This window comes from Colletotrichum costaricense (assembly GCF_030867565.1).
Source record: "Colletotrichum costaricense strain IMI 309622 chromosome Unknown Scaffold_4.1, whole genome shotgun sequence".
Classification (NCBI taxonomy): domain Eukaryota; kingdom Fungi; phylum Ascomycota; class Sordariomycetes; order Glomerellales; family Glomerellaceae; genus Colletotrichum; species Colletotrichum costaricense.
Window position 1 is genome coordinate 197,699 of NW_026848233.1, and position 25,971 is coordinate 223,669.

The 25,971-nt window shown below is 53.0% G+C and overlaps 10 protein-coding genes across 10 annotated transcripts; 7 read left to right on the forward strand and 3 right to left on the reverse strand.

The window, feature by feature from the left end:
• Positions 1-499: 499 nt before the first annotated feature.
• CCOS01_04080 (uncharacterized protein) lies at positions 500-2,790 on the reverse strand (the record flags this gene model as incomplete). Its single annotated transcript, XM_060452263.1, has 2 exons — positions 500-2,253; positions 2,316-2,790. The coding sequence occupies 2 exons, from the start codon at positions 2,788-2,790 to the stop codon at positions 500-502; spliced, it is 2,229 nt and encodes a 742-aa protein (XP_060316221.1).
• Positions 2,791-3,964: 1,174 nt separating this feature from the next.
• CCOS01_04081 (urg3) lies at positions 3,965-5,437 on the forward strand (the record flags this gene model as incomplete). The annotated part of the gene is made up of 4 exons (XM_060452264.1): positions 3,965-4,120; positions 4,184-4,511; positions 4,572-4,745; positions 4,800-5,437. 4 exons carry the CDS (start codon positions 3,965-3,967, stop codon positions 5,435-5,437), a joined length of 1,296 nt encoding a protein of 431 aa, XP_060316222.1.
• A 335-nt stretch (positions 5,438-5,772) lies between these two features.
• On the forward strand, positions 5,773-6,571 carry CCOS01_04082 (uncharacterized protein; the record flags this gene model as incomplete). Its single annotated transcript, XM_060452265.1, has 2 exons — positions 5,773-6,103; positions 6,162-6,571. 2 exons carry the CDS (start codon positions 5,773-5,775, stop codon positions 6,569-6,571), a joined length of 741 nt encoding a protein of 246 aa, XP_060316223.1.
• A 2,060-nt stretch (positions 6,572-8,631) lies between these two features.
• CCOS01_04083 (uncharacterized protein) lies at positions 8,632-8,926 on the forward strand (the record flags this gene model as incomplete). The annotated part of the gene is made up of 2 exons (XM_060452266.1): positions 8,632-8,853; positions 8,906-8,926. 2 exons carry the CDS (start codon positions 8,632-8,634, stop codon positions 8,924-8,926), a joined length of 243 nt encoding a protein of 80 aa, XP_060316224.1.
• Positions 8,927-9,705: 779 nt separating this feature from the next.
• On the forward strand, positions 9,706-11,544 carry CCOS01_04084 (uncharacterized protein; the record flags this gene model as incomplete). The annotated part of the gene is made up of 1 exon (XM_060452267.1): positions 9,706-11,544. One exon carries the CDS (start codon positions 9,706-9,708, stop codon positions 11,542-11,544), a length of 1,839 nt encoding a protein of 612 aa, XP_060316225.1.
• Positions 11,545-11,824: 280 nt separating this feature from the next.
• On the reverse strand, positions 11,825-14,169 carry CCOS01_04085 (uncharacterized protein; the record flags this gene model as incomplete). Its single annotated transcript, XM_060452268.1, has 2 exons — positions 11,825-13,679; positions 13,727-14,169. The coding sequence occupies 2 exons, from the start codon at positions 14,167-14,169 to the stop codon at positions 11,825-11,827; spliced, it is 2,298 nt and encodes a 765-aa protein (XP_060316226.1).
• Positions 14,170-15,574: 1,405 nt separating this feature from the next.
• CCOS01_04086 (caffeine-induced death protein 2) lies at positions 15,575-16,222 on the forward strand (the record flags this gene model as incomplete). Its single annotated transcript, XM_060452269.1, has 2 exons — positions 15,575-15,641; positions 15,699-16,222. 2 exons carry the CDS (start codon positions 15,575-15,577, stop codon positions 16,220-16,222), a joined length of 591 nt encoding a protein of 196 aa, XP_060316227.1.
• Positions 16,223-16,908: 686 nt separating this feature from the next.
• On the forward strand, positions 16,909-19,975 carry CCOS01_04087 (tetratricopeptide; the record flags this gene model as incomplete). Its single annotated transcript, XM_060452270.1, has 4 exons — positions 16,909-16,998; positions 17,330-18,320; positions 18,369-19,481; positions 19,536-19,975. 4 exons carry the CDS (start codon positions 16,909-16,911, stop codon positions 19,973-19,975), a joined length of 2,634 nt encoding a protein of 877 aa, XP_060316228.1.
• A 458-nt stretch (positions 19,976-20,433) lies between these two features.
• Positions 20,434-21,681, reverse strand: CCOS01_04088 (anthranilate phosphoribosyltransferase; the record flags this gene model as incomplete). The annotated part of the gene is made up of 1 exon (XM_060452271.1): positions 20,434-21,681. One exon carries the CDS (start codon positions 21,679-21,681, stop codon positions 20,434-20,436), a length of 1,248 nt encoding a protein of 415 aa, XP_060316229.1.
• A 2,308-nt stretch (positions 21,682-23,989) lies between these two features.
• CCOS01_04089 (diacylglycerol kinase catalytic domain-containing protein) lies at positions 23,990-25,814 on the forward strand (the record flags this gene model as incomplete). Its single annotated transcript, XM_060452272.1, has 4 exons — positions 23,990-24,158; positions 24,226-24,282; positions 24,348-25,366; positions 25,461-25,814. The coding sequence occupies 4 exons, from the start codon at positions 23,990-23,992 to the stop codon at positions 25,812-25,814; spliced, it is 1,599 nt and encodes a 532-aa protein (XP_060316230.1).
• Between the last annotated feature and the right edge of the window lie 157 nt (positions 25,815-25,971).

Below are 25,971 nucleotides of genomic sequence, written 5' to 3' on the forward strand. Positions count from 1 at the left end.
ATCATCGCGGGGGAAAATTGGCCGGGTAAAGACAGATTTGCAGGCGCTTTCCGATCCGTGAGCAGATCCCACCTTGAATTGAGCTGCGAATGCCCTGTTAATCACGTCATGGGCATCAAAGTGATAGGCGGAAATGTTTTACACCGCTGCTCTGGACTACAGTCTCTATCTCAATGTCCTTGGCATCGCTCTTGCTTTACGATGCACGTTGGGCTAAGCCTTATCGTTTTTGGTTTGACCCGGTCGGCCTTTCCATAACATCAACATCGATCTCAGCTCAGAATAAGATATGATGGGTACTTTGAAGAACTGCTTAATTCGTGGGCCTACCAGCCACCTGGATCTTGGACCTTTGAACAGTGCATTTTCCGTCTTTCAGACCAGTGAAACTAAAAGTCAACATCAACCCATCTCACCCGTAAGCGTAGAGCGCTCAAAACACGAATTCGATGTCTTTTTTGGCTTCCATTATCATTCGCATAGCCTTGCTACATAGATCTTAGTGTAGTGCGACCTCTATCATAGTTTCTATCATGCGCAGACGGTCGCCTATGTCCAGGCCTACGTAGAGTCCAACACGACGGTATGTCCCATCTTGCGCCCTTCCAAGAATCAAACCTTGTGAGTTTTTGCCTAGACGCTGGTCATGATGATCTAGCGGAATGTCATCTTCTATCACATAACCAAGTATATGGAAACAAATGAACTCCGAAGGCAAGTCATTTAACGAATGCAACTCTGCCCCAGAGTCGAAGCGCATTTGGATATGCCAAGGCGCAACGACTTCGTTCATACGGCTAAAAGCCTTGCCTCGTAAGGTGATGCATCCTGATACGACACCTCCATATGGTGCGACGTCGATGACAGGCTCCACTGAGACAGCGACCACTTCCGGCAATGGCGAGAGACCTATGCCGTCCGCCCGCGATGTAATTGCTAGCTTCCTATAGTCAACGAAGTCTTCGCTATCTAACAGCGAGGGCGTTTTCTTTTCCTGTTCAAATTGTGTATGTATACACGAGTCAAGGTGGGTCAAGTCAGGCAAGTGCCAGACGACGGCTCCTGGAAAGCTCGCCCAGGACCAAGATGGCGCTATGTAGGAGGAAGATAGCTGCGGAGCGAGGGGCTTCTTTGGCAGCCATAAGAGTTGTAGTGGGAGGAGAGGCGTATTCCATAGCCCCGCAGCGTATGGAGATGTGTCGATATCACCCGACTGGTTGACCAAGTTTCCAAGTGTTTGGGCAACTCCTGAGATGGCCAACAGCCGGTCTCCGGGAACGGAAAGTGTCCGCTGCGAGAACTCTTCCACAACCTTGGACCATAGCTGGAAGGTTGCTTCGAGAGGTGGATAAAGAATAGCATGAAGATCTGGGATGAGATGCTCGGGGTTTCTTGGGTTACAGCCATAGCTTTTGTTGTGGGCGATCCTATCCCTGTATCCCACCCAGTGGCGGGTCTTGAACATATTATCCCGGAGTGATGCAGCACCTGAGCTTGGACCGAATCTAGTGGTCATACAAGCCCAGGATATCCGGCGAGTGCCAAAGGAGACCAACCTAGTGGCCAACAGAGACTCTTGCAATGTCCAAGCCCGGGTATCGATATGGTCAATCTCGTCTCGCGCCTCACCACGGAAGAGCTTGAAGCGTCTTTTGGATGAGTTATCAGGGCGAGGGTCACCAGAAAAAGGGAAGTAGAATCCTACATAACCATCCGGTCCTGTCGTGTTAGGCGGGCTGAGGAATCCTTCAGCACAACTTTTCGCTACTGCCGCGGAAATTGTGATTATAGAGTTGGCGTAGTAATGAGCCATGTCACCGGCCTCTCTGGCTAAAAGAGCAGGATCGTTTTGAACAATGCAGAGGCTGTCAACCCAGAGGAGTTTTACACCTAATTGTCGGGTGACATGAATCGCGTCCTGTATAGTTTTGGGCAGGTTTCTGACTTCTATTCCTTGCTGATGTCGAGCCAAGTTGACTGTAGTGGTCTTGATGGTCTGGTCCAGGCCCCAGCAGTAGGAGAGAGCAACGTATGGGTCAACTCTTGTGCTATGGGCTTGTCTAATACGGACAGTTCTCTCGTCCCTGGGGGACAGTTCGATGAACCGTAGAGGCCGAGTACCTGTTCCTTGTCGACAAGACGGGTGTGATTCAAGGCATACCTGGAGTCGACGACGAATTTGAGCGATGCCGCTCTCTGAAAAGGTACCGCCATCTATGGTTTGCCCTACGGCATCATCGGCGGAGGGGTCATCTGTACAGCCTCAGCAAGATGTACTGATAATGGGCGCTACCACCAATAAAAACTCAGCTTACACGCGTCGGACTCAATGTCAAAAGTACCCCCTGTTGGACTCCAAGAGTAGTCGCTCGTCGACAGAAAAATCGAGCATTTAGTAGCGTCGGAGATGATTCCATTGACAGATTCAATCACCAAGCAAATCCTTGTCCGCAAGAGTTGCTCAGGCGGTGTCCTAGACTTCTCGATCTGTCCCCATATCCAGATGAAGAATGGACATCCTTCAGCGTTAGCAGCGGCAACCTGCCGCATGTTATGAGGCAAAAGGTTTCTCCACCTAAGGCTCCCTCGTTGGTGTGTCTTCAGTGGGTCGCTATGTAGCGACACCCATCTATTGATTCTCTCGGGGGCAACGCTTGATGTTGATATAAGAGCCGAAGCACAATGATGACACGTGTGAGCCGCGGTCGAGAACGCGGGAAATTCGGCAGGTTGTAAAGATTCGCTGCGCCACGGGTGGGGAAAGTGTCGTTCGGCGTAGAATCTATCCATTTCCCTGTCCGATTTGGTTGAATAATATCCTAATTCGGAGTATTCCAGGCACTGTTTTTGAAGAAAAGGAATTTAGATCGGGCTCGATTGCGAGATTACTGAATTTCCTAGACTCTACCGGAATTTGAAGAGCAGCCGGGAGAAATCTTTCAGGCGCAGCTATGGGTGTTTGATTGAAATGAGGCTGAATGTCCTTAGTCGGAGGCCGCCTAGCACGTGATCTTTATGTGACCTCTACTTCAGGCGTTCGCGAACATCATGAGTAACATACTATCGACTGAAAGTTCTGACTTTCATTGTGAGGAGTTGCGTAAAGATGGCTTCGATACCAGTTATCATATTTCCTTCTCCTTGATCAATGTAATGCTGTGTAACTACAGAAGTGATAGTAAACGCATGAAAATGTCACCGTACGAATTATACGTTAGTCTCTCTAGGTTGAAACAAACTTAGGCTACAGCTTGTCTAAAATAAGTCACTCCTAATTTGCTGGTGTAATTGATCCTACTTCGTCCATTACAAGCAGGCACCTGGGACGAGATTCAGAAAACGGTGTCTCTGTTCGCAAACCCTCCACAAAGAAGCGATATAGATAGCTTCACCGAGGACGAGAAATCCAATTGAACTTGCAGAACGGAAGACATCATGCCATATGTTAGTCTTTGACCTTGAGCACCATAGTCCCTGGACCCTGAATGACTTCATTGTGCACCCACTTGGGTTGGCTAAACTCTATTCTAAGTCGTGAGTGATGGTAACGTCAAGACATCGGGATCTGGGATTCAGGGTATTCTGTTGTAAACGATTGAGCCAGAATAGAGGCTATGTTGTGGTTTAATGAAATACTTGAATGTCTTACTTTACAACATCAGACATCACTTGGCAGTCAAGCAACAGGCATTAGTGCCCGAATGCGAAGCGAGGGCCGCCAGTACCCGCCGGCGCCCGATGCGGTGTTAGTGTCTCAGTGTTTGTCAGGCCGATAAGGCGCTCCGGGCGCCGTCGCAGGTGCCCACCGCCTCCTCAGTGACATCGTCGGAGCTCCCCGCGACTCCTATTAGATAAGTGCGGAGTCGCCCTGCTTGTCCTTTGTCGTCGTGCATACATCGCTCAAGAAGGGTCTCTCAACACTTTCATACTAATTCTCACATTTAACTTATTCAGATTGATCACAATGGATTCCGAAGTCAAGTACCTTCTCTCCCTGCGCGCCATCCGGGAGCGCGCGAAGATCGTTGGGGATGTCGCCAAAGCTGGGAACTTGAGCCACTTTGAAGTTCATGAAGATAAGCTGGATGAGGTGGTCGATTTCGTGGCTTCAATTATCAAGGTCGGGACTGATTCTTCATTCACTTCGAAACCTCGTACGGCAAGCCTAATATGAGCTCTTTAGCGCGACTACGGCCCAGACAAGTTCCATACAATCCCTCCTCATGGGCGTTGGCAACACTTTGAAGTCGGCAATGTGCCCCGCGTTACCAACATTATAGAAGAGTGGAAAGCAAGTGGAAGCGACGAGACCGAGGTCACCCGTCGTCTCATCGACCTATTTTTTGTGTCCGTGCTTTTGGATGCCGGGGCAGGTGATCATTGGCGATACAAGGAGCCCAAGACCGACCAGATTTATGAGCGCAGCGAGGGCATCGCCGTGGCTAGTCTCCACATGTTCAACGCCTTGGCCTACACAACATCAACAGACAAGGCTAATCCTATAGTCGATGGTAATCATTGTAACTCTTAATTCAATATTGAAGACATGTGCTAAACACTATTACTCACAGGAAAGGGCCTGGAGCGCTTGGAGACAAGTGCACTAGCAGAGGGTTTCCAGGTTTCAGACAGCAACCCCATGCTGGGAGTTGACTCTCGCGCCGGTCTCCTTCGCAGCCTGGGAGAGTCACTTTTGGCCCATCCTGAAGTATTTGGAGCTGAAGGCCGCCCAGGCAACCTTGTCGGTGCGTTAGATGCTGCTGCCCTCGAAATACTTTCTGCGTGCTAACGACGAGTAGACTATCTGGTGAAGTCTGCCAAAGGGTCCTCCAAGATTGATGTGCTCTATCTCTGGGACATTCTCCAGACTCTTTTGATTCCTGCTTGGCCCAAGGATCGCACAACTATTGGCGGAACACCCATCGGCGATGCCTGGCCGTTGAGTACTTTACGCAAGGGAGCAAAGGCCGGCAGTTCCGACTCCCCTGCGGCAGGCATTCAACCTTTCCACAAACTGACACAGTGGCTCACCTACTCCCTCATGGTTCCATTCCAACGGGTACTCGGTCTGGAGTGGGTCAATGCTGGCTCTCTCACGGCCTTGCCGGAGTACCGCAACGGCGGCCTGTTCGTCGATATGGGTGTTTTGGCCCTGAAGAAGGAGACACTGGACCGAGGCTTGAAAGCATCGGGTAGCGAGCTGCCAATGTTCGAGGCTGGTGACGATGTCATCGTGGAATGGAGGGCAATGACGTTGGTGCTGATCGATAGCCTCTATGGCAAGATTCAATCTCGCATGGGAGAGGGTGTCGAGCTGAGCATGGCACAGCTGCTCGAGGCAGGGACGTGGAAATCTGGGCGGGAGACGGCAGCAAAGTTCCGGCCGCAGACCAAGTCAAGCCCAATTCTCATCAAGAGCGATGGCACTGTATTCTAGAGCTGCATGGGACAATGGTGCATCAAGGAAGGGCGGTCTACTAAAAAAAGAGGGAGCTACCTCCAAGCTTGCTTAGTCTGGTAGAGAGACTAGTCGAACCCGCATACCCGTGATTCCAATTGCCGGAACATGCTTTCTTCTTCAATGCTAGTAGAAGGGGGGTGATTGGTCCTCGACGTGGACAAAGGAGGGGAAACCGGAAACCTGTGGCTTGTTTAGATTTGAAGATCGTCACCGTGGCGCGCACCGTCTCCAATAACCGTGGCGCTCCAATTCCCCAGATGGCTCAGCTTGGCTTCGTACCTTAGGCACGGTAGGTCAGCAACCAGAATAATATGATGCTACTGGATGCTTCTGATTATCCTTTGGGCATGCACCTTTTCCGTGATGCATCTTCTCTTCTGCTCGCCACTCTCGTACATGAGATCAAATTCCGTCCCAGCATGATACTGCCTATTCACGACCTTGTCTACTCATTACACGCGACAAATGCGGGGGACTTTGGATACCAGCCAACCTATGATGTTCCTTGTATCAGGGACGGCATCCGAGGAATCGGCTGCGGACTCGACAATCTGCACTGTCCATGTGACACAAACGGACAGGAGGCCATGGCATTGGTCCTGATATCATGTCTGTCTGCACGCACGCCAGCAAACATGCCGAGTAAGTCTGACAACCAATTGGCATTTTTCTACACCATCTGACAACTTAATCTCAACAGGAGCTCGAGATGCTGTATCGTCAGCCTGTGCACATGTAGCCAAAAGGAAAGGTCCAACCACTGGGCCCTTGTCTACCTCCAGCGTACCAAGAACCGTTGAAGTTGCCGTCGAGCAGCATGTATCGGCAAGAAACGCTTCTGTGAGCCAGCAAGATCAACTTGGTGATACAGTATCAACGAAGAGCGGGATGTCGACTGGAGCTATAACAGGCATCGCCGTCGCAGTGGTTGCGGCCGTCCTCCTGATACTTGCCTTAGTATACTTGGGACGCAAAAAGAGGAGGACCATTTTTGAAGAGGCTGGGTACGGCGGCGGGACTGCAACTGAGCTAACCGGGAAACGCAGTCCTATGCATGGGACAGGCACAGAAAGGACCATATCTCGAGAAGCACCATCGTCCGCTTACTAGCTCAAGAAATCTTGTGATGGGGTCGCTCAAAGGGACTTCCAGGACTGAAGGGTGTCTTAGTATATTGATGGGCCGGTTCCTCCACTTATGTCAATGTTGATATGGGCGACTAGCAAAGGAATGAAGGCGCAATCGGTCCTGGAATCTTAAAACAGACCTGAGGACAAAGCAGATAATCAAATAATATTCAATGAGCAGCTAAACTGCCAATCAGCACTCTGCCTTGCAGCTTTGATATAGGGGCTTAACATGAGTCCAGTCAACCAAAACATAGACCGACAGCCTGACAGAAAAGCCGGATTATTGATTTCTGTTAACAAGACATAGTTTTGAGCAAATTCTTTGAGAAATTATACGACGTAGCAACCTATAAGCTACAGGTCACGGACAAGACAGGAGACGTTAGAGCGCATTTCCAAAAATGATGCTATGACCGTGGCAGGGCTCGAACCTGCGACCTTCTCGGGATCAAGTGCACATACTTGTGAACGAGAAATCATAATCCACTAGAACACACAGCCGAATGGCGATGGTGGGTATACGGCCGTTCTGGGTCTAAGAAGCTGCAGGTCTCCGAAGTGGATAACTACTCGTGATCCGTTTTGGTGTTACAACCAAAAGAGAGGTTTATCATCGTCTACTTAACAAATAGAATGTGGGAAGAGGTTGAGAATACGTTGTATCGGACGCCAGAACTCTTGATGTTTGCTAGAGCGAGATGTGTGCCATTACGCACCATGCGTTATGTTACTCATGTACTTGTGACAACCTCATAAGTTGACTTTGTAGCTTCGAGAAATCGTTTGGTCCGACAAGTAATTCCATGTGCGCGTGTTGAAAAAGAAGAGAATAGGAAATGTGAACTGCATAATCCGTAGCGTGTGTGACAAAGTAGTCATCAAGGGCTTCCCTGATTAACCAGGTGTATTCTGATCCAAGTGACATATTCGTCTTTGAGACATATCAGTCTGTGCAAGGCAGAAGAAACTTACAAAGTGCAGTAGAGGTTTAGCGCAACATTGAGTTGAAGGAATTAGAGATAGAGAGTTGCAGGCTCCAATCAAACTCAGGGCTTTCAGAGAGAGAATCTACTCGGGGCCAGGCTCCAGGTGTTGGGATCAGATATGAGTGGTTACAACCAATGCGAAAGACGTGACATCTCCCCATGCGATGTTGGCAGATTAATGAACCGAACAGCCGATAAAGAAAAGCTGTGATGCCATTCTCGGCGATATTTCTGCCGATCAAGACGCTTCCGTGTAAGCTACTATTGTTCAAAGTCCTTAAGTCGAGGATTTCTCTTTCCTAGATCAATCCGCATATGTAGCTCGTTTACATCAATACGACTTGCAGCGTGCAACGATTTGTTATTGTCAACTCTTTATGTGCCCAAGAGCTCTGATAGAGCCAAGCACAGGATGTTACCGTCTTGGAGCATCAAAGCTCATATGCCAAACTCGACGACATGAGTCAGAGAACCACATCAGAGAACGCTGACGAGATTTTGTCCAGTTAATTGACTGCACAATATAATTATCCAGTACTACTAAGCTAATATAGTCGGAAACGGATGTATCAATTTGACTTTCAGCCCTGTAGACCGCCAAGTACACAAAAAACCGGATGAAGCCAGTTTATGTTTATCCTTCCCACCTTTAATCGAGCGCTTTCGCGACTTTTGATTAGAGGGGGCAGATAGCCTCAGCGCACAGATCCGAGACCCCCATAGAAATTGCGGAACCCAGCAATCCTCATATTCATAAATCAGACTGGTTATTAGTTCGGTCTCGGCTTTCTCTCAGGGAATCCGCGTATGACACGGGCCCGCGACAACGTCTTGAAGTCCGCTCCCCGTATATTTCCACTTACGAACAAATTTCGTATATGAGTGGTTTTGATTGAATGAAAGAAGTTATTCTTTTACGTACAATAAGTTTTGCACTAGGATACTGTATCATGCAATCTTATATAGGTTGATATAGAATAGCAAACCTTCGCAAAAGTTAGCCAACCTTTTTCCTCTTCAACTCAAACTACACATCATTCATTAAGCTTTCACCATGTTTCCATCCTTGATTTCTTCTTTAGCTGTTCTTGGCACCGCCATTTTGACGGCTCGCGCCGCTCCGATGCCGGCATCGTGTCGTGCGACATCAAGTACTCTGGCCGGCATGGGCATGTGCTTCGAGCCCTCTGTGGGGTGCAACCCAGGCCAGAGGTTCGGAGAGTACATTGCGAGGAACATCCGGCACGAAAAGGGCATCTGCACGACGACAGTTGAGGTGAGTTGACTCTTAGACTTGGTATCGGATAGAATGCTAAGTCGTGGGATAGTTCACTTGCTGTACAAAGTGAGGTGTTCACCAGGAGGATGACAGTACTGCTTGATGCAAGTATAATCTCTAGGGAAATCATGTACTGGTACGAGAGACCATTCAAGTGATACGGATGTACACACATTTGCTTGGGAATTCATTGAGGATGAATCAATTTCATCTCACTTTAAGTTACTACTTGACATCATCACATTCGTCCGGCATAGCCCATAGCAGCTGTGGTGCCTGCGTCACTACGGGAAAGTCACAACCAGTAATGAGATACTTCGACTTACGTGGCGCAATAGCATAAGTAGCGTCATTCATCACAACCTCTCGCCTGCTGTTGTCCTCTAGCTCTAACAAGGAGGCAACCTTTGGAGTGATAGAATTTTTGATGAAGCATTTGGTCAAGGTTGCCAATAATGCGTGGGTAGAACGCCACAAAACGCATATTTCCATTTCCATATCCAATGACTTTGGTCGTCCTCTTATCGCGATGCAGTGTGATCCGTGTTCATTGGCTCTGCAGCCTCTGAACCCTGGTTGGTGGTGGCGATGCCCTGCTTCAGCTTCTAGCTCTATGCACCGGCGGTAAGGCGCATCCGGCGCGTGCCGTCAGCGCCTGCGGCGTGGGGTCAGCTCCCGCGGCTTCGCTTTCGTACGACCCTCCTTGATGGTATGTCAATCATGATATAGGTCCCGCGAGTTCCCATAATCTTAAGGACGACTCTCCTAGACAGGTCCAAGACCCAGCCTGAAAACTCCAACTAAAGCTTGCAAACATGCAATCTGATAAAACCACATCCACCCACGCTCATGATCTCCGCCGTCGCAGCCTATCCCCTCCTCTCACCTCCCTTCGCAGCAGCGACCCCTCACTCGTCCACGACTAACTGGGCTCCCGAACCAAACGGTCGCGGCACCTTTGGCCTGATCTGCTCCTGCGTGCTCACCCTCACGATATGCGTCTGGACGGCCCTCCACCTCAACGTCCCCGCCGCGCGCTCCACCCTTCGGAGCCGGTCGCTGGAGCGGACAAAGTGGGTCCTCTACGGTATCTTCGCGCCGGAGCTCGTGGTCGCCACGGCGGCGGCTCAGTATATTGTGGCAAGATGGCTCAAGAAAGAGATTGAAAAGGATGCTGCGGATCGGAAAGGGAGTACAGGTGCAGATGGAACACCTGCCGATAGGGAGGAGACGAGGACGTTTTCGAGGCATACGTGGGACATGACGCAGTGTTTTTACGCCGTGATGGGAGGGTTCGTCGTCAATATGCCTTCTGCCGAGGTCGAGACGGCGCTCAGGAGAGTAACGGTCACGCCGGAGGGTATCAGGCTCTTATCCTTCGTCGGAAAGCTGCCGCAGATTCACGAGTCGCAGATCCAGGATAAGAGCAAGGCGGACTGGATGGCCAAGTCGCTGGTGTGCATACAGGCCGGCTGGATGGTCGCCCAAGTCATCGGCCGCCTCATTAAGAAACTGCCCGTCTCGCTGCTCGAGATCAACACCTGCGGACACGTTGCTTGTGCTGCTATGCTTTATTTGCTATGGTGGAGCAAGCCCCTGGATGTGCTCGATCCCACTGTCCTGGACGAGGGGAACGAGAATGCCATGGCGTTGATGATGTTCTGCTCGTCGATGAGCGCCGTCAACGGCGTAACTGAGATCCGGTGCTTCATGTACATACCGCCCGAAGACGTGGGCACGGAAGGGGTCAGAAAGGAGAACAAGGACAAGATTCTCATCACGACCCATTTGTCCATCGGCTCACCTGGCACCAGGGAGCCCTCTAGGTTTCTCGGCTTCGACGTAAGTAACCTTCGTCCCTTCTCGTCGCCTGTGGACGTCGACATTCAGCGGAAAAGAGTATCCCGAACCGCATACATGTACCACATCGACCAGGCGAAACCGACGGTGTCCCCGGAATGCCAGCAGATATACTTCGCTTCACCTTATACTCAGCTCAATCTCCGGCACGGTACGATCTATTGTCGAAGACTCTTTGCAGATGTCCAGAGACACGAGAAACCTCACATGCCCGTCAACCCAGGACGATTGGCACAAGCTGCGTCAGCCGCAGATTCTCTCTGGGCAGAATGCATTTCCCGGCCGACGTATGCTCAATTCTACTTCACCTCCGTGCCGACCGTTGGCGTGTTTCTCGGCGAGACGGATTACCTTGTCCCTTACATAGTCAACTTCCCGTCCATGTCGAACCTCGGGCTAGGCCAAGTCAACATCCACCGCGACGTCCTGCGGTCGGTCCTCGCTCTGACGGCAGCAGCGTACGGCGGGCTTCACCTTGCGGGCTGGCTCGACCACTTTCCGACGACGATTGAGCGGAATCTCTGGCTGGCTGCGTCTTTGGTGATTACATCCTCGGGCGTGGTGCTGTGGATCTTCTTCCTCGCTCGACAGGTTTGGCCGCGGTTTGATATGTTCATTTCTGGTACGGCGCCGGGGGCGCAACTGGCAGGAACGACGTACCAAAAACCGTGGATGAAGACAGCAAAGTCGTTTGTTCTTTGTTTTGTCCTGTTGCTGTTTGTTGTGGCGAGGGTTTTCTTGGTCATTGAGGCGTTCATCAATCTGCGCGAGGCTCCTGCGTCGTTGTATGAGACCCCGGAGTGGTCTGATTTCTTTCCGCATTTCTAGTGAAAGAGGTGATGAATATTTGAAATTCGCACGCTGTGATTCTAATATCGTTTCCTAGTCTTAGACCAAGTCGCATAATTCAGATGGCAGGAAGAGATGGTAAATATTGTATTGGAATAGGAAAACGGCGTATGGGCCAGTGGTGATGATCACATCGCGTTGACAAAACGCCTACGTGCAATCGTGGGGTATCTTCTGATATCAATATAGATCTTCGGTCAACATAGGAAATGCACTGCTAGTGGGCAGCAAAGGTGGAAGCAAAGGGAGTATCTGCGCATCAAGTTTTGAACTTCCACCCCTCAATAAGTCGCGCAAGTTTCATGTGGCCTTTCTGTCTAGCAAGGCCTGCAGCAGTGCCTTGGCGATACTTCGCTTTCGTTTTATAGTCTTGAAGAGACTCGAAGACGGCGCTGGCATGAACCAACCTCGCGCCATTTTGTAACAACAGCTTCACTGTCGTATACTGACCCTTGACAGCCGCATAATGTAGCGGTGTTGCGCCGTGATGATCGCGCTCACGAACATCTAATCCAAGTTCTATCAGAAGCTTGATCATTGCGGGATGCGCTGTGGCGAAGAACATCAGGTTCGCCCCTGACATTGATCGAGCTCTGAGGTACGCCCCGGCGGCGAGGAGAAGTCGCACAGTGTCGAGGTGCCCTGCCCTTGCGGCAGCGAAGAGTGGGGTGAACCCTGGCCAGGTCCTAGTATCGAGGTCGACGCCCGTACTGATCATCGTCGCAAGCACGTCGTTCTGTCCGTAGTGGGCTGCAAGATGTAGCGGCGTCATGCTGGAGTTTCGCAACAACGGGGTTGTGAGATCTGCACCACCTCGGATGAGGGCGATTGCAATTCGCGTGTTGCCGGCTTTGAGAGCTTGGCATATGATTCTCTCTGCTCCAGGAGCGGAGTGGTCTACCTCAGCACCGACCTCGATCAGAAATTGAGCAGCCTCGAAGCATCCCAAGTGCATCGCGATGGTGAGAGGCGTCTCTCCATGTTCTGTCGTTGGGTCAATCTGTGATCCAGCTTTAAAGAGAAGTTGCAGCACCTCGACTCGATTCTTGTGGGCTGCCATGTGCATGGGTAGGTACCCCTCGCTACCGGTAGCATCAAAATTGGCACCACGAGAGAGGAGAAGCTTCATGGTGCGTAAGTCCCCGGCTGAGGCAGCCGCGAGCAACGGAAAGTTGCCCTTCGAGCTCGGCAAGTTAACGTCGGCCCCGGCCCCTATCAGCACCTCAGCGATATCCGGACAAGCTGTAGATATTGCGTACGTCAAGGCGGTGTGCTCATTGACACGTCGGTCGAGGTAGGCGCCCTGATCTGATAGGAACTCCGTCATCGGGCTGCTTCTCATAGATATGGCGACATGGAGCGCTGTTCTGCCATTTTGTAGTCGGGCTTCCAGGTCCGCACCATATTCGAGAAGCTTTTCGATAGCGTTGAAGCGGTAATTTTGAACAGCCGCTATAAGAGGCGTTCGTGTTCCCAAATCCCTGCGGTCAACCTCGCCCCCAGCGCGGATGAGCACCTCCAAGGTGTCATCGTCTTTGGCTGACATGGCGGCGTAGTGGACTGGCGAGCACCCCAGAGTATCGACGGCATTCACATCTGCACCGAGTTCGCACAATAGCGAGACGACCTTCTCGGAGTATCCATACTTGATTGCCGTGATCAAGATTGTGTCGCCCTCGTCTCCTCTACTCTCGAGATCTGCTCCGGCGATAGCTATGAAAGTTACTAGAGATGGAATTTGGCGATTCAAAGCTCGACGAAGAGGGCAAAGTTTCGAGCCAAAGCGAGGCGCATTCGGATCGATGCGCTGTAACAGGAGCTTTACCACGGCGGCTTCGTCTCCACGATCGATTGCATCGTGTAAGTCTTTTGTTGTCCTCATGCTCTGCTTGTATAGTATGCCCGGCGGTGGTCTGAGTCTCTTCAAAGCCGAACGAACTTCGAAGGAATCATTGACGGGGGTGGTTTCTGCCTCTGGCCTTGGTCGCGGACCGATGGTAGATAGACGCAGTCGACTACCTTTGTTGAGTACTGCCGGGCTGATCGCACAATCCCATGACACTAGGCGGGATGAGTGCATGAATGTGGAGTGGTTTTTGGATGTCACATGTTCGCTGTTTTGGTGAGCAACGTCCGCGCAACTGGTCCGAGTTTGACATACCTTGGAACACAATTAAGAAGAAATGTAAGAGATTGACGGTTGGTCTTGAGCTGGCGTTGGATTTGCCTGAGAGAGTCTTCGTTCCAAATGATGGTAATTTGTCCCGAGGACATGTCGACAGCACTATCGCTCGTCGCCGGGCGAATTCGCGTACTGTAGAAGTCGAGAGACGACAAGTCTGTGTTGATCGAGTCCAAGGCATCCTGGCAGGATTGGTCGAGAAGGACTGGATCGAAAACGAGGGTTTCCGGTATCGTTTCGCGCAGGTACTTGAATCGTCGGAGAGCATCTGTCACGGCGCGACATTCTTTGGCGAGATCAGACAGCGTCACCGGTGCCGTATTGAGGCTATTGGCAACAGTACTGTACCGATCGGTAAGAAGCTGTGATGTGCGTATCAGGTCGGCCAGGCTGGTGCCGGACTGGCGTCCCGGGGAGTCCATGACCGGTCACCTTAGCAGGTGGACATTTCTATGCGGATTTCCATCAAGATCGGAGAACAGACCCGTCGGTCTTCGAAGTCGGGAGGAAATGCCCTCTTTTAGGTTGGATCAGAAGAGGGATGATGGGGAAACATGTCGCGGGGCCAGGGAACCGAATCTGGCAACGGCCCATTCCTTCAGCAAACCAGTACCAAACGGTTCGCACCCGATACGGTATTTGGGGCGATGCTAGCCAGGGGAGACTATTGAGTGCAATTTGGCGAGATGAAGAACAGGCGAGCCCAGAAATCCGGGAGCTTGTCAGGGCATGGTGGCCACGCTAGGACAACGACCCCTCGGGAAGATTGTTCAAGAATCGCATCATTGAGGACGGATAGAATGTAGGTTGGTTGGAACCACGAAAACACGAAAGTCGAAACACGCCAGGCTCATTGCTTGAGGCGGTTATATTGAGATCAGCCGGGAGATGATGGCCGGCTCATCGTGGAGGTGGAAACAGCACTTGATTCCCACGGCTCCATATTGGTAGGGTTGCAAAGGACAAACCTTGACATGCGCTAGACGTGGGTAGGGATAACTGCATCGTCGTCCGTGTGTTTCCCAGGGGTCTGGATGGCATCCGTGGGTTGATTCACCTTGAAGCCAGAAGACGCGGTTGACACTTGTCAGAAAGCACCGTGGCGAATCCAAGACTGATTTCGCGGGGTTGAAGATTGCTATTTATTGCGTGGCTTCTCGAACTATCGAAATCTGACAGGGCGCTAAAGAGCAATGTCTGCGTGGCTTTGAAGCAGAATGTCTTGACTCTTGGTGCTGGGTCTGAGCGGGCACACGTGGGCGGGAGGTCGAGAAGTGGGAGTCTGGGAGAGACAGAGAGACACAGAGACAAACCAACGACGAAGAAAGTTGATCCCTGGATTCCCACATACCTGGAAGCTTGGACCATATCGTGTTGTGGATACGTTTCCGTGAAGCTCAGGCCATCCGTTCCGCGCCGAGGATCTTCCGCTATGGCTCCCCCAAGACCGGCCTGAATGATTCGATGATTCGAGGTGGGTCATCAAACGTAGAAACGATTGGTCTATCACCGGCACCCAGTCGGAGCTCTTCCAAAGTTCCCGTCCTCAGGAATACGTACCCCTAGATGTCCCCAAGCTTCCACTCAAGCTTAGGTACCTACGGCTTTCCGTCGACGTAATCGAGTTTGCGGTGGTCACCACATAATAACCAAGTCTTTGGAGATTTTTGATCCCTATACGTGCTGATCAGGGACACCTGAAATCGCTATCCTCCGAACCAAGTGTATTTCACAACAATATCCACGCTGGCGAACATACTCTGGAAGAAAGAGTCGTCATCCGCGACGACCGGCGCAGTCCCCTCCAATCCCCCGACTGGCGACATCATGACCCAACCGCCGGCCCAACCCCATCTTACACCACAGTTCTGCTTCTCGACAGGAGCTCTGAGGGGTAAGCTGGACCATGTTCGTGAACTGCTAGATGATCGACACTAATGTGCTTCTGAAGACTTTCTAAGGCTGTCTCGTGCCACGGTCGACGACTCCATCACTCAAAACCTCAATGCGCTTGTGACACCCGCGCGAGCCGGCTTCGACCCTACCTCGACCTCACAACGAACCCCGCGTTCCTTCCCTCGACAGATAGACCCGCAAGCATGTCAGAACTTCAAGGACCAGGTGCTCTTCCCGACATGGCATGCGCGAGCTGAAGTCCTGCACTATTGCGGAGTGGTTGCGACAAGTCCAGACCCAGACGATCCGGAGGTTCTGTTACGGCAGATTGAGGCTGCAAAGGACAAGGAACGAGTTGTCAACGAACGCTTGGATCCATACTCTGGACGGTTCTTCCCTCGTGAGCCTCGGACGGAGCAACTCGCGATGCTTATTCGGCAGGAGAAGGGCGTGGAGAACATTGTGCGGACAAGAACGTGGGATATGGTCAAACAGCGATGCGGGGAGTCGGCTAATTCGTGGGAGGAGGCTCTTGCGGGTTGGCGCTCAAGAGCTGCTGGGAAAGTCGATGGCTTGTAGGTCCTAGACTGCATCCTTCTCGGCGGCTGTACCATTATTGTCGATATGTACACCACGTACCTGTACTAAACTTGTAACACAACGCCATATGAATAACGATAGATATAAACAAAATAAACACCAAAGTAATATCAAGCCATTTGAAGCTCGGCCGAGAAAGAAATATGTTAGAGCAGCAAAGACCGCAGAGAACGAGAACTCTTGCGCTCCATGACCCTAAAGATCATAGGAACTCTGGTTGCTTCGAGGCATCTCATCATGTCCCAGAGTTTGAAGCATAGGGAAGCGTCATGTTCTAGCTTTCCATGATCATTCACTTGGCAACGGTGGGTATTCACAGATCAGTTGTGTTGGTGAGATTTGTCCAACAGGAAGTTTACCATAAATCCCGCGGTCTTTCATGGAGGTTGTCAGTTTCCTAGTCTTCTCCAACTATTCAAGGCGTCACGAATCATGGCATGCATCAGTATTGTAAGGGAACACGGAGATGTACACAATCCCTTTTCCAGGGCCTTGGTTGACCGTCCCCCACCAAAACGGCGGATTGGCCGTCACTGAGCGGGACGTGCGCAGAGCATGCGGCCACTGGTGGTGCGATTTTGATGCGGTGAAAACGGACCTAATGGGACCGGACTCATTTTGCCCCGCCAAAAGCCCGCCGTCCCGCCAAACGGTGAGGTCCAGTTATGGTACGGACACCGTGGTGGCGGTCGCTGCAGGGCGAAGACGGCGCACTGAGCCCCAAGGAGGGCAGCCAGCTCAGCCTTGGAACATGTGTGTGGCCAGAGTCTTCCATCCAGAATCCCACCCGTTTACGTCGAAACCTTTGTGAATACTTGCAGCTCCGTCCGTGGACTCGCACACGACCAATCTTCGACTTTCCACCCCACGCTCTCGAAAAGATACGAGCCCTCGGTCCCCGACACAACCGACCTCTACTCTTTGTATCTTATCCGCCTTCTACTTTTATTTCTAGCGAGTAGCTCGGTTCCGTCATACGACTGCAGCTAGCTACCCCTCCTTGACCTCCGAGGACCCCTCCAGACACTGCTGCGGACCAGCCTTCCGAAGAGTTTGCATCTCTAGCGACTTTTGGGATTGTTCCAGCCTTGCGAAACTCGCTTCTCCCTCGACGACTCGGTCTTCTTCTCTTCGCAGTGCCGGCGATACGATTACCGGCCCACTACCGATCCGATGCCGCAACCTCTTAATTCGAAAGAGGCTTCCCTCTTTCGCGCCGTCATCCGCGCCTATGAGGACAAGCAGTACAAGCGCGGTCTCAAGTCCGCCGACCTCATCCTCAAGAAGAACCCCAAACATGGCGACACAATGGCCATGAAGGCCCTGATCATGAATGCGCAGGGTAAGACAGAGGAGGCTTTTGCTCTGGGCAAGGAGGCTTTGACGGTGGACATGAAGTCGCACATCTGCTGGCACGTCTACGGTCTGCTGTACCGCGCCAACAAGAACTTCGAGGAGGCTATCAAGGCGTACAAGTTCGCTCTGAAGCTCGAGCCCGAGTCAACGCAGATCCAGCGCGATCTTGCCATTCTTCAGGTGCAGATGCGCGATTATGCCGGATACATCTCAAGCCGCACTGCCATGCTGCAGGCCCGTCCCCAGCTGCGCCAGAGCTGGACTGCGCTGGCTATCGCTCACCACTTGTCAGGTGACCTGTCCGCCGCCGAGAACGTCCTTACCACCTACGAGGGAACGCTCAAGTCCACGCCCTCCCGTAGCGACTACGAGAACTCCGAAGCCGTCATGTACAAGAACACCATCATTGCCGAGCAGGGCGACTACCAGAGAGCCCTCGAGCATCTTGAGAGTGCCGCTAAGCATAACCTTGATAGGCTCGAGTATTTGGAGCTGCGCGCCAAGTACCTGGTCAAGCTGGGCAAGAAGGAGGAGGCTATTGCCGCATGGCAGGCTCTTGTTGAGCGCAACGCTGACCGTCCTGCTTACTTTGAGGGTCTGGAAAGCGCCCACGCCTTTTCTGACGGTGATGCGGCTGCTAGGAAGGAGATTTACGAGAAGTACGCCAAGAAGTTCCCCCGCTCAGATGCTCCTCGCCGCCTACCCCTGAACTTCTTGTCTGGTAAGTGTTCGTTCATGTCTTTGTACTCACAGGTGCTAACTCAGGCAGGTGACGACTTCAGTGCTGTGGCAAAGGAGTACTTGACGCTCATGTTCAACAAGGGTGTTCCGTCGACTTTCGCTAACCTGAAGCACTTGTACTCCGACTCTGCCAAGAAGGAGGCCCTCGAAGCCCTCGCCCAGGACTACCTCAAGTCGAGCTCAAACACGGAAGCAGCCAACGGCGATCGCTCAAAGGGAGAAGCCGCAGCTCTGTACTTCCTTGCCCAACACTATAATTACCACCTCAGCCGCGATCTCACGAAGGCTCACGAGTACGTCGACAAGGCTATCGAGAAGGTCCCCGACAGCGTCGACTTCACCATGACCAAGGCTAGGATATGGAAGCACCAGGGCAACCTCCAAAAGGCATCTGAGACTATGGACAAGGCACGCACTTTGGATACCCGCGATCGTTACATCAACACCAAGGCAGCCAAGTATCAGCTGCGCAATAACGAGACTGAGCAGGCGTTGAAGACTGTGGGCCTCTTTACTAGGGCGGACACCGTCGGTGGCCCTCTCGCGGATCTCCTGGATATGCAATGCGTCTGGTTCCTTACCGAGGATGGTGAGGCGTATGCTCGCCAGGGTGATGATGCCTTGGCCCTCAAGCGCTTCCACACGGTTCACAACATCTTCGACGTCTGGCAAGAAGACCAGTTCGATTTCCACAGCTTTTCCCTGAGAAAGGGCCAGATTCGTGCCTACGTAGATATGGTCCGTTGGGAGGACCACCTTAGAGACCACCCCTTCTACTCACGAGCCGCTTTGGACGCCGTCGCCATTTACCTCAGGAGGGCTGACCGCCCCGCAGCGAACGGCGTCAACGGTGACGCAAACGGCGACGATGCCTCTGAGAGAAAGAAGGCTGCGAAGAAGGCCAAGAAGGAGCAACAGCGCCTGGAGAGGGAGGCGGCCGATCGTGCGGCGAAGCAAGATCCCAACAAGGGCAAGCCTGCCAGCGAAGAGCCCAAGAAGAAGGACGAGGATCCTCTCGGTCTGAAGCTGTTGGAGGCCGAGCCCCTCAGCGCGGCGATGCGATTCGTCACCCCTCTTCTGCAATTCAGCCCGCAAAACATCAACGCCCAATTCGCCGGTTTCGATGTTTATCTGCGCCGAAGTAAGTTTGACCATGGCGACACTACCCTTTTGAATAGTACTAACAAGTTTACAGAGAAGTACGTTCTTGCGCTGCGTTCTCTCAACGCCGCCCGCGAACTTGATGCTTCGCACCCCGGTGTCCACGAGCGCGTTGTCGAGTTTGCTCACGTTGTACGCCCGGCACTCGAGAGCTTGCCCGCAAAGGTGCAAGAACTAATCAAGTCCGAGTTCACTCCCCCTGCCGGTGACTTGAAGAAGTACAACGAAGAGTTCCTCTCGGACAACAAGGTCAAGCCCACTCACATCGTCGCGGCCCTGAAGACACGGAGAGTGCTTGGAGAGGACAGCGCCAAGGCCGAGGCCGACCTTGCGAACGTCGTCAAGGCTCCCGATGCCACCTTTGAGCTTGCCACTGAGGTGTACAACCTCTTGAAGGCGTGGAGGAGCACTGAGGCGGAGACACTCAAGAAGGAAGCGCACGCGAGGTGGCCTGAAGTAAGCCTCTTTGCCTAGGAGCGCGAGCCCCCGCCTTTGTCGCCAATTCGGAGGATATGGAACCAGCTCAGGCGGAAATAAAGGCAGGGTTGCCGGTTTCAATATTGCGATTTGTGCAGCCAGATACCCGAACAGTGGGAAAGCGTTTCCAAACGGTAATGGGCGGATTTGTTCCCTCGGTCATTTGGAAGCCAAGGCTGGGTAAAGGGCCGGGCTATGGACGCGTGCTTCGTTGCGGCATTTGTCGAAATCAAGGACATAGTTGCATCATCAAAAGTTGTGATAGAAGAGAGAAGGCTACAAAAAAAGCGTACGAGACTCTAGATTTCGTCTGAGCAGCAGCAACTTTTCATGGCGTGATGCATTTCGTGTTGAGGCCGTGATGTTCCATTTCCTTGCTTTCTTTTCTGTCTTGGCTGACCCCTGTCATCACATTTTTTGTCCTTATGGTCTGGCACCCTCTATCTACACAACCTCTATTGACTGAAGCTGTTCGTGACGTCGACGAACGCCTTCCATTGCTCCCAGGCCTCACCGCTCTTGACAGCCCAGCGCGCCCTCCGCACACCCTCCTTCCAGCGACCTCCGCCAGGGCCCCTTTCGGTAATCACCTGGCCGTCGTCGCCGGGGCCCATGTTGCTCGTCTCGGCCTCGCAGATACCCGACGTGACAAACAGCGTCGCGGCGTTCATCAGCACAAATTCGAGAATGGGGTCGTCGTCAGCCATCTCACCCGCCAGTATCCTCCTCAGAATCTCGGCATTCTCAGCCGGCTCTTTACCGGGGGATACGGTGTTGAGGGGGTGCGTTCCCAAGCCGAAATCGCTGGGCTGCACCCTGAAGTGATCCGCTACCACTTCACCGTCCGCCGCCTCACTGAGACTCCAGACCAGCGTCGGACCCGCGCAGCTGACTTCGTCCAGCTCCTCCTCGCCGCAAATGATCATGGCCTTTTTCGAACCGCTAATCTTGAGGGCCTCGAGGAAGACGGGGCCGAGCTCCTTCCTCGCTACACCGATGACACGGGCCTCGAGGATATCCTCGACGGGGTTCGCCAAGGGACCGAGGAGGTTGAAGATTGTCCTCCAGGGGAGTTCTTTGCGGATGGGCGCGACGTAGCGCATGCCCGGGTGGAAGACGGGGGCGAAGAGGAAGCCGTAGTTTGTGGCGGCGTAGACTTGTGAGATTGTCTCTGGGGAGACGGCCATGAGGACGGGCGGGCGGGGCTGCATGTTGTTGACGAGGTCCGCGGAGCCGGACTTGGAGGTGCTGGCGCGGTTGCCGTGCTTGGCCACCAAGAGGAGGGAGGAGGCGAGGATGGAGGCGGTGGTGCTGATGTTGAATGTGTTGTGGGCGTCGCCTCCCGTGCCAACGATGTCGCACAGTCCGCCGGCGTAGGTGCCCGCGCCGAGAGCCTTTTGCTTGACCACGCGAGAGAGATCGTCAAAGTCGACCTTTGCGGCGGCGCGGCGCATGTAGTGTGCGGAGCGGGCCATTACGTCTGCGCGGCGGTCGAGGTTGGTGAAGTGCAGGGCGATGAGGAGGGAGGCGGCCTGGGTGTCGGAGACCTGGTGGGTGAAGAAGTGGGAGATGGCCTCGGCGATCTCGTCGGCGCTCACGGCGAGGCCGGCGTCCGGGACGGGCCAGAGTTTCTTGAGCAGCGGTTTGATGTCGATGAGCGGGAGGGCGGCGTCGGACCCCGCGACCGGAGGTTGTGAGGCCATGGCGGGGTTGATTTTTTGTGAGGACTTTGGTTTTGTTACTGGATTTTGACAAGTTGGGATGTTGAAGATTGCTGTGATAAGGTCAGATGAGATCAATTGACTTGCATAGGGGTGTCCTTACTTATGAATTGAGTCACTGAGAGAGCAATGAGATGTGAGTCAAAGAGGCCCTTGAACAATGAGAGGTTGTTCAATGTGAGAACCCAAAGTCAATCAATGTGAGCAATCCGCTATCTGGAGCGGTACCGAGGTACGTACTGCGTATCTTTCTGCTAATTGAGCGAAAGAGGGTACGGCCCACAGCTGATTGGTCAACTATTGCCTGATTTAGACGACACGGGGGAAGCTCATTGGGTGTGCGTTCAACTGGGCTACAGTGCTGTCGCCAATAAGGGAATCTCCGCTCCCGCTACGTTGGAGGGGAAGTATGTACGTAGTAAAGTATGGGTAAAGTGGAAGCTTAGGTAAGGCAGGGGGAAGTTGTATTATCCGCAATTTAATAGGCATTTTGGTAGAATCTGGTGATGTCAGACGATGAATGCCATTCTCTTTACGCGTAGGTTTTCGATACGTGCCCGGCGTGGAGGGTTGGAATTCACCATCGCGCGGATTGCGGTACGTACTTACTCATGTCTGACTTGCCTGACTAAAAGGCAATAAAGGCATTGTACGGCTGTACCCCTGTTTGCTTTCTGTTGTCTGCCCAAGCTTGCGTCTTCTCTCTCCTTCTTATCGAATTACTTTCGGCCAAAGCAATGCGAAGAGGCGTTTGGACTTGCAGCATGAGGAACGCGCAGCCCGCTCGCCCATCGTCTGATGAATGGTTCACCAAGGCATACGACTTTCTCTTGCAACGCACGACCACTGTTTCCGCGCTGGATTGAGGAACCATGACATCAGCAGCTTTATACCAGTTGCTTCCAGAGAACGAAACGAACGCCAGCGCAGCCAAGGCGGGAGAGTCGGGCATCGCGCAAGCTGTTTCGCCGGTGTCCTACAGTCGTCGTCGTCCGGTACCTGACAGACTGACAGTGAGTGGTCGGCTTACTCACACCACCAAGACGAATGGACAGACGTGTCGCATTGTTGGCGTCCATTTCCCCTCAAGCCACTCCTAGATAAGGTGTTTGGTCCGGCCCTGGCCTGCTGTACCTACCTCGATTGGGATGTCTACATCACCTCCAGTCACCTGTCCAGCCCGACTTTACGGGGAGTTGCGGCCCCAAAGGCACCTCACATGCCAACCTCACAATGCCTCCCAAACCTGAACATCTCGGTTTCCATCGACGCCCTCTCCTCGAATGGTTGCATCTATCCGTACCTACGGTTGCATCACGAGTGTGATGTGCGTCCGGGGGAGCACCTCCGCCGTGGTCAGGCGGCCGCTACGGGCGCCGCGGGCCCCTGGGTAACGGCTTCGGTACCTAAAGTGCTAAGTACCTTAACTCGTGGCCAGCTACAGCGCGCATCCGTGCCATGCAATTCTCATGGTGCCAGGTTCCTTGGTGTTGCGCGTGCTTGCTTACCTTATCGTATTTCTGCTATCAATGCCCACCACATTAGGGAGGTACATGAGATGCAACGTAGGTATGATTGAAAAGCAAGTAGTGCCCTATCCGAACCAAGTGCAACTGAAGTTCAATCTCCGATTCATCCGTGCTGCCGCTGCCGGTGGGTGACCGTGCCATCCTTCCTGCAGCAGCAGAACAGCGTCGGCTTGGATGTTTTGTACTCTTGTAACTTTCTTTCCTGTTGCTTGTCGCTTGTTGCTCCCCCCTGGGTATCGCTCCAATTCTCTGCTTGGACCTACAGCTCCTCAGTAAAGGTACCTCACTGCATACACCAGCACAACTAGCACCAAAGTTCGATTTCCCTTCCTGGACTTCAATCCTCTCCCTCGTCGACGACGGGCCTCGGGACGTGCTCTTAGCCTCCGACTAACCCAACTCCCTTTCAACTATTCCTATTCCGCTTGCGCCAACGCCTCTCTTCCCAAGTTCCTCCTACGGCTTGGTACAACGGCGCAGTAATAATTCACCTTTATTCTCTTCTTCTCTTCTCTTCCCTCCCGCAACCCCCGGGAGCTTGTGACCACCCCATCAACAGCAGCCGCTGTAGCGTCCGTTACCAACAACTAGTCAACGACTGACTACCATGTCTCGTCGCGACATCTGCTAGTACTGACCGATCTCCTTTTGCATCTTCATCACCTTCGCTCGCCTATAACTCTGTCTCTCGCCTGACGTGAACGGCCTGTTCCGCCAGCTTCTGCTCGTCTGTCGCTTAATCAACCTTTGCACACTTCGCGATGGCCACCCTCGCAGGGGAACACAATACGGCCCCGAACGGGACCGAGTCCATCTCCGAGTCTTCCCAGTCCTACGGCAAGCCCGCCTCTAGAAACGGCCCACCAGAGACGATCAAGGTCGACGGCAACAAATCTTTGACTCAAACGTCGGAGAATCTCCTTCTGAATGGTGTGTGGGAACCTGCAATATACCTACCTTGTGGCGATGCGCTCGGGTAGCTGACCCCTTTTCAAAGACCCAACAGCGAATAAAGCCAACCGGACTTGCGGTTTTGCTGGGTTTGGCGCATCAGGTCCGTTGTCATTGACCTCCGTGGCCCCCATTCCCAGCTTGCTAACACTAGTCCGCAAAATGCAGCACCCTCGACGCAAACCGTCCCCTTGTACAACGTCCTCTGGGCCGACCAGACGGGAGAGACCCTCACAATCGACTACGCGAAACAAGCCGGCAAGCAACGAGTACAGGCAGCGAAATGGACTTTTACGGTTAACGACACGGAGAGCCCGGATGTCAAGTCCTGGATCGATACCCTCATGAGAAAGGCATATGGCCCGGCGAAACTATGCAAGAGAGCAAAGGTCTTGGTTAACCCGCATGCCGGACCGGGAGGCGCGGAAAAGAAGTGGCGCGTAGACGTCGAGCCTCTGTTCAAGGCGGCGCGCATGCCCATGGACGTGGAGCACACCACCTACTCAGGCCAAGCTCTTGAAATAGCGCGGGAAGTCGACGTGGACGCGTTCGACACGATTGTCACCTGCTCTGGTGATGGCTTGGCCCACGAGGTATTCAATGGTCTGGGTCAGCGGCCCGATGCGTCGCAAGCGCTACACAAGATTGCTGTCTCGCATATTCCCTGCGGCTCGGGCAATGCGATGAGCTGCAATCTCTACGACTCGTATCGACCGTCGATCTGCGCTCTTGCCATCATCAAGGGAGTTGAGACCCCAATGGATCTGGTCAGCATCACACAGGGCGACCGACGCACCCTCAGTTTCTTGAGTCAGGCCCTTGGCGTAGTGGCCGAGAGCGACCTGGCTACCGAGCACTTGCGGTGGATGGGCGGCGCGCGCTTCACCTGGGGCTTCTTGGTCAGAATATTCGAAAAGAAGTGCTACCCCTGCGACTTGGCTGTCAAGGTCGAGATCGAGGACAAAGCGGGCGTCAAGAAGCACTACAAGGAGTACATGCGCAGCGCGTCGGTAACACATTCGGGCGCCAGCGAGCCTCCGAGAGCGGAGAATGCTGATGCTGTTTCGAGTCCTTTCGGTGACCAGGAGGGACTGCCGCCTTTGAGATTCGGCACCATCAACGATGCTCTGCCAGACGGATGGGAACTGATACCCCATGACAAGATGGGCAACTTTTATTGCGGAAATGTAAGTACACTGCCTCACCTTTCTTGGTGTCTGACTGGACATGCCCGTCTCTTGGATATTGTCCCCCGAAAGAACTACGTACTGACCACCCCAGATGGCATACATGGCCGCCGACGCCAACTTCTTCGCCGCTGCTCTCGCCAATGATGGTCTGATGGACCTTGTCTGCATCGACGGAGACATGTCAGTTGGCGCCCAACTGAGCATGCTAATGTCTGTGGAGAATGGAAAATTCTTTGACAACTCTTTGGTATCGTACCGCAAGATTTCCGCCTACAGGATCATTCCAAAGAACCAGAAGGACGGCTACATCAGCATCGACGGTGAAAAGGTGCCCTTTGAGCCCTTCCAGGCCGAGATTCACCACGGTCTGGGCAGGGTCATTTCGAAGCGTGGCAAGTACGAAGCCCCCGGTCCCTTGGGCTGGGAGAAGATGTCCCTGCCCTAAGAGATCGCCCCAGATCTGCGCAGTGAAGAGAGACGAAATGGTGTCGCCGGCTGTGATTGAGGTCGAGACGGCCAACCAAGATATGGCACAACGGCCTTTTGGCCGCAAACGAAGGAAGCGGAAGCGGAAGCGGAGTAGGGAGCAGTGATTTGTTTCT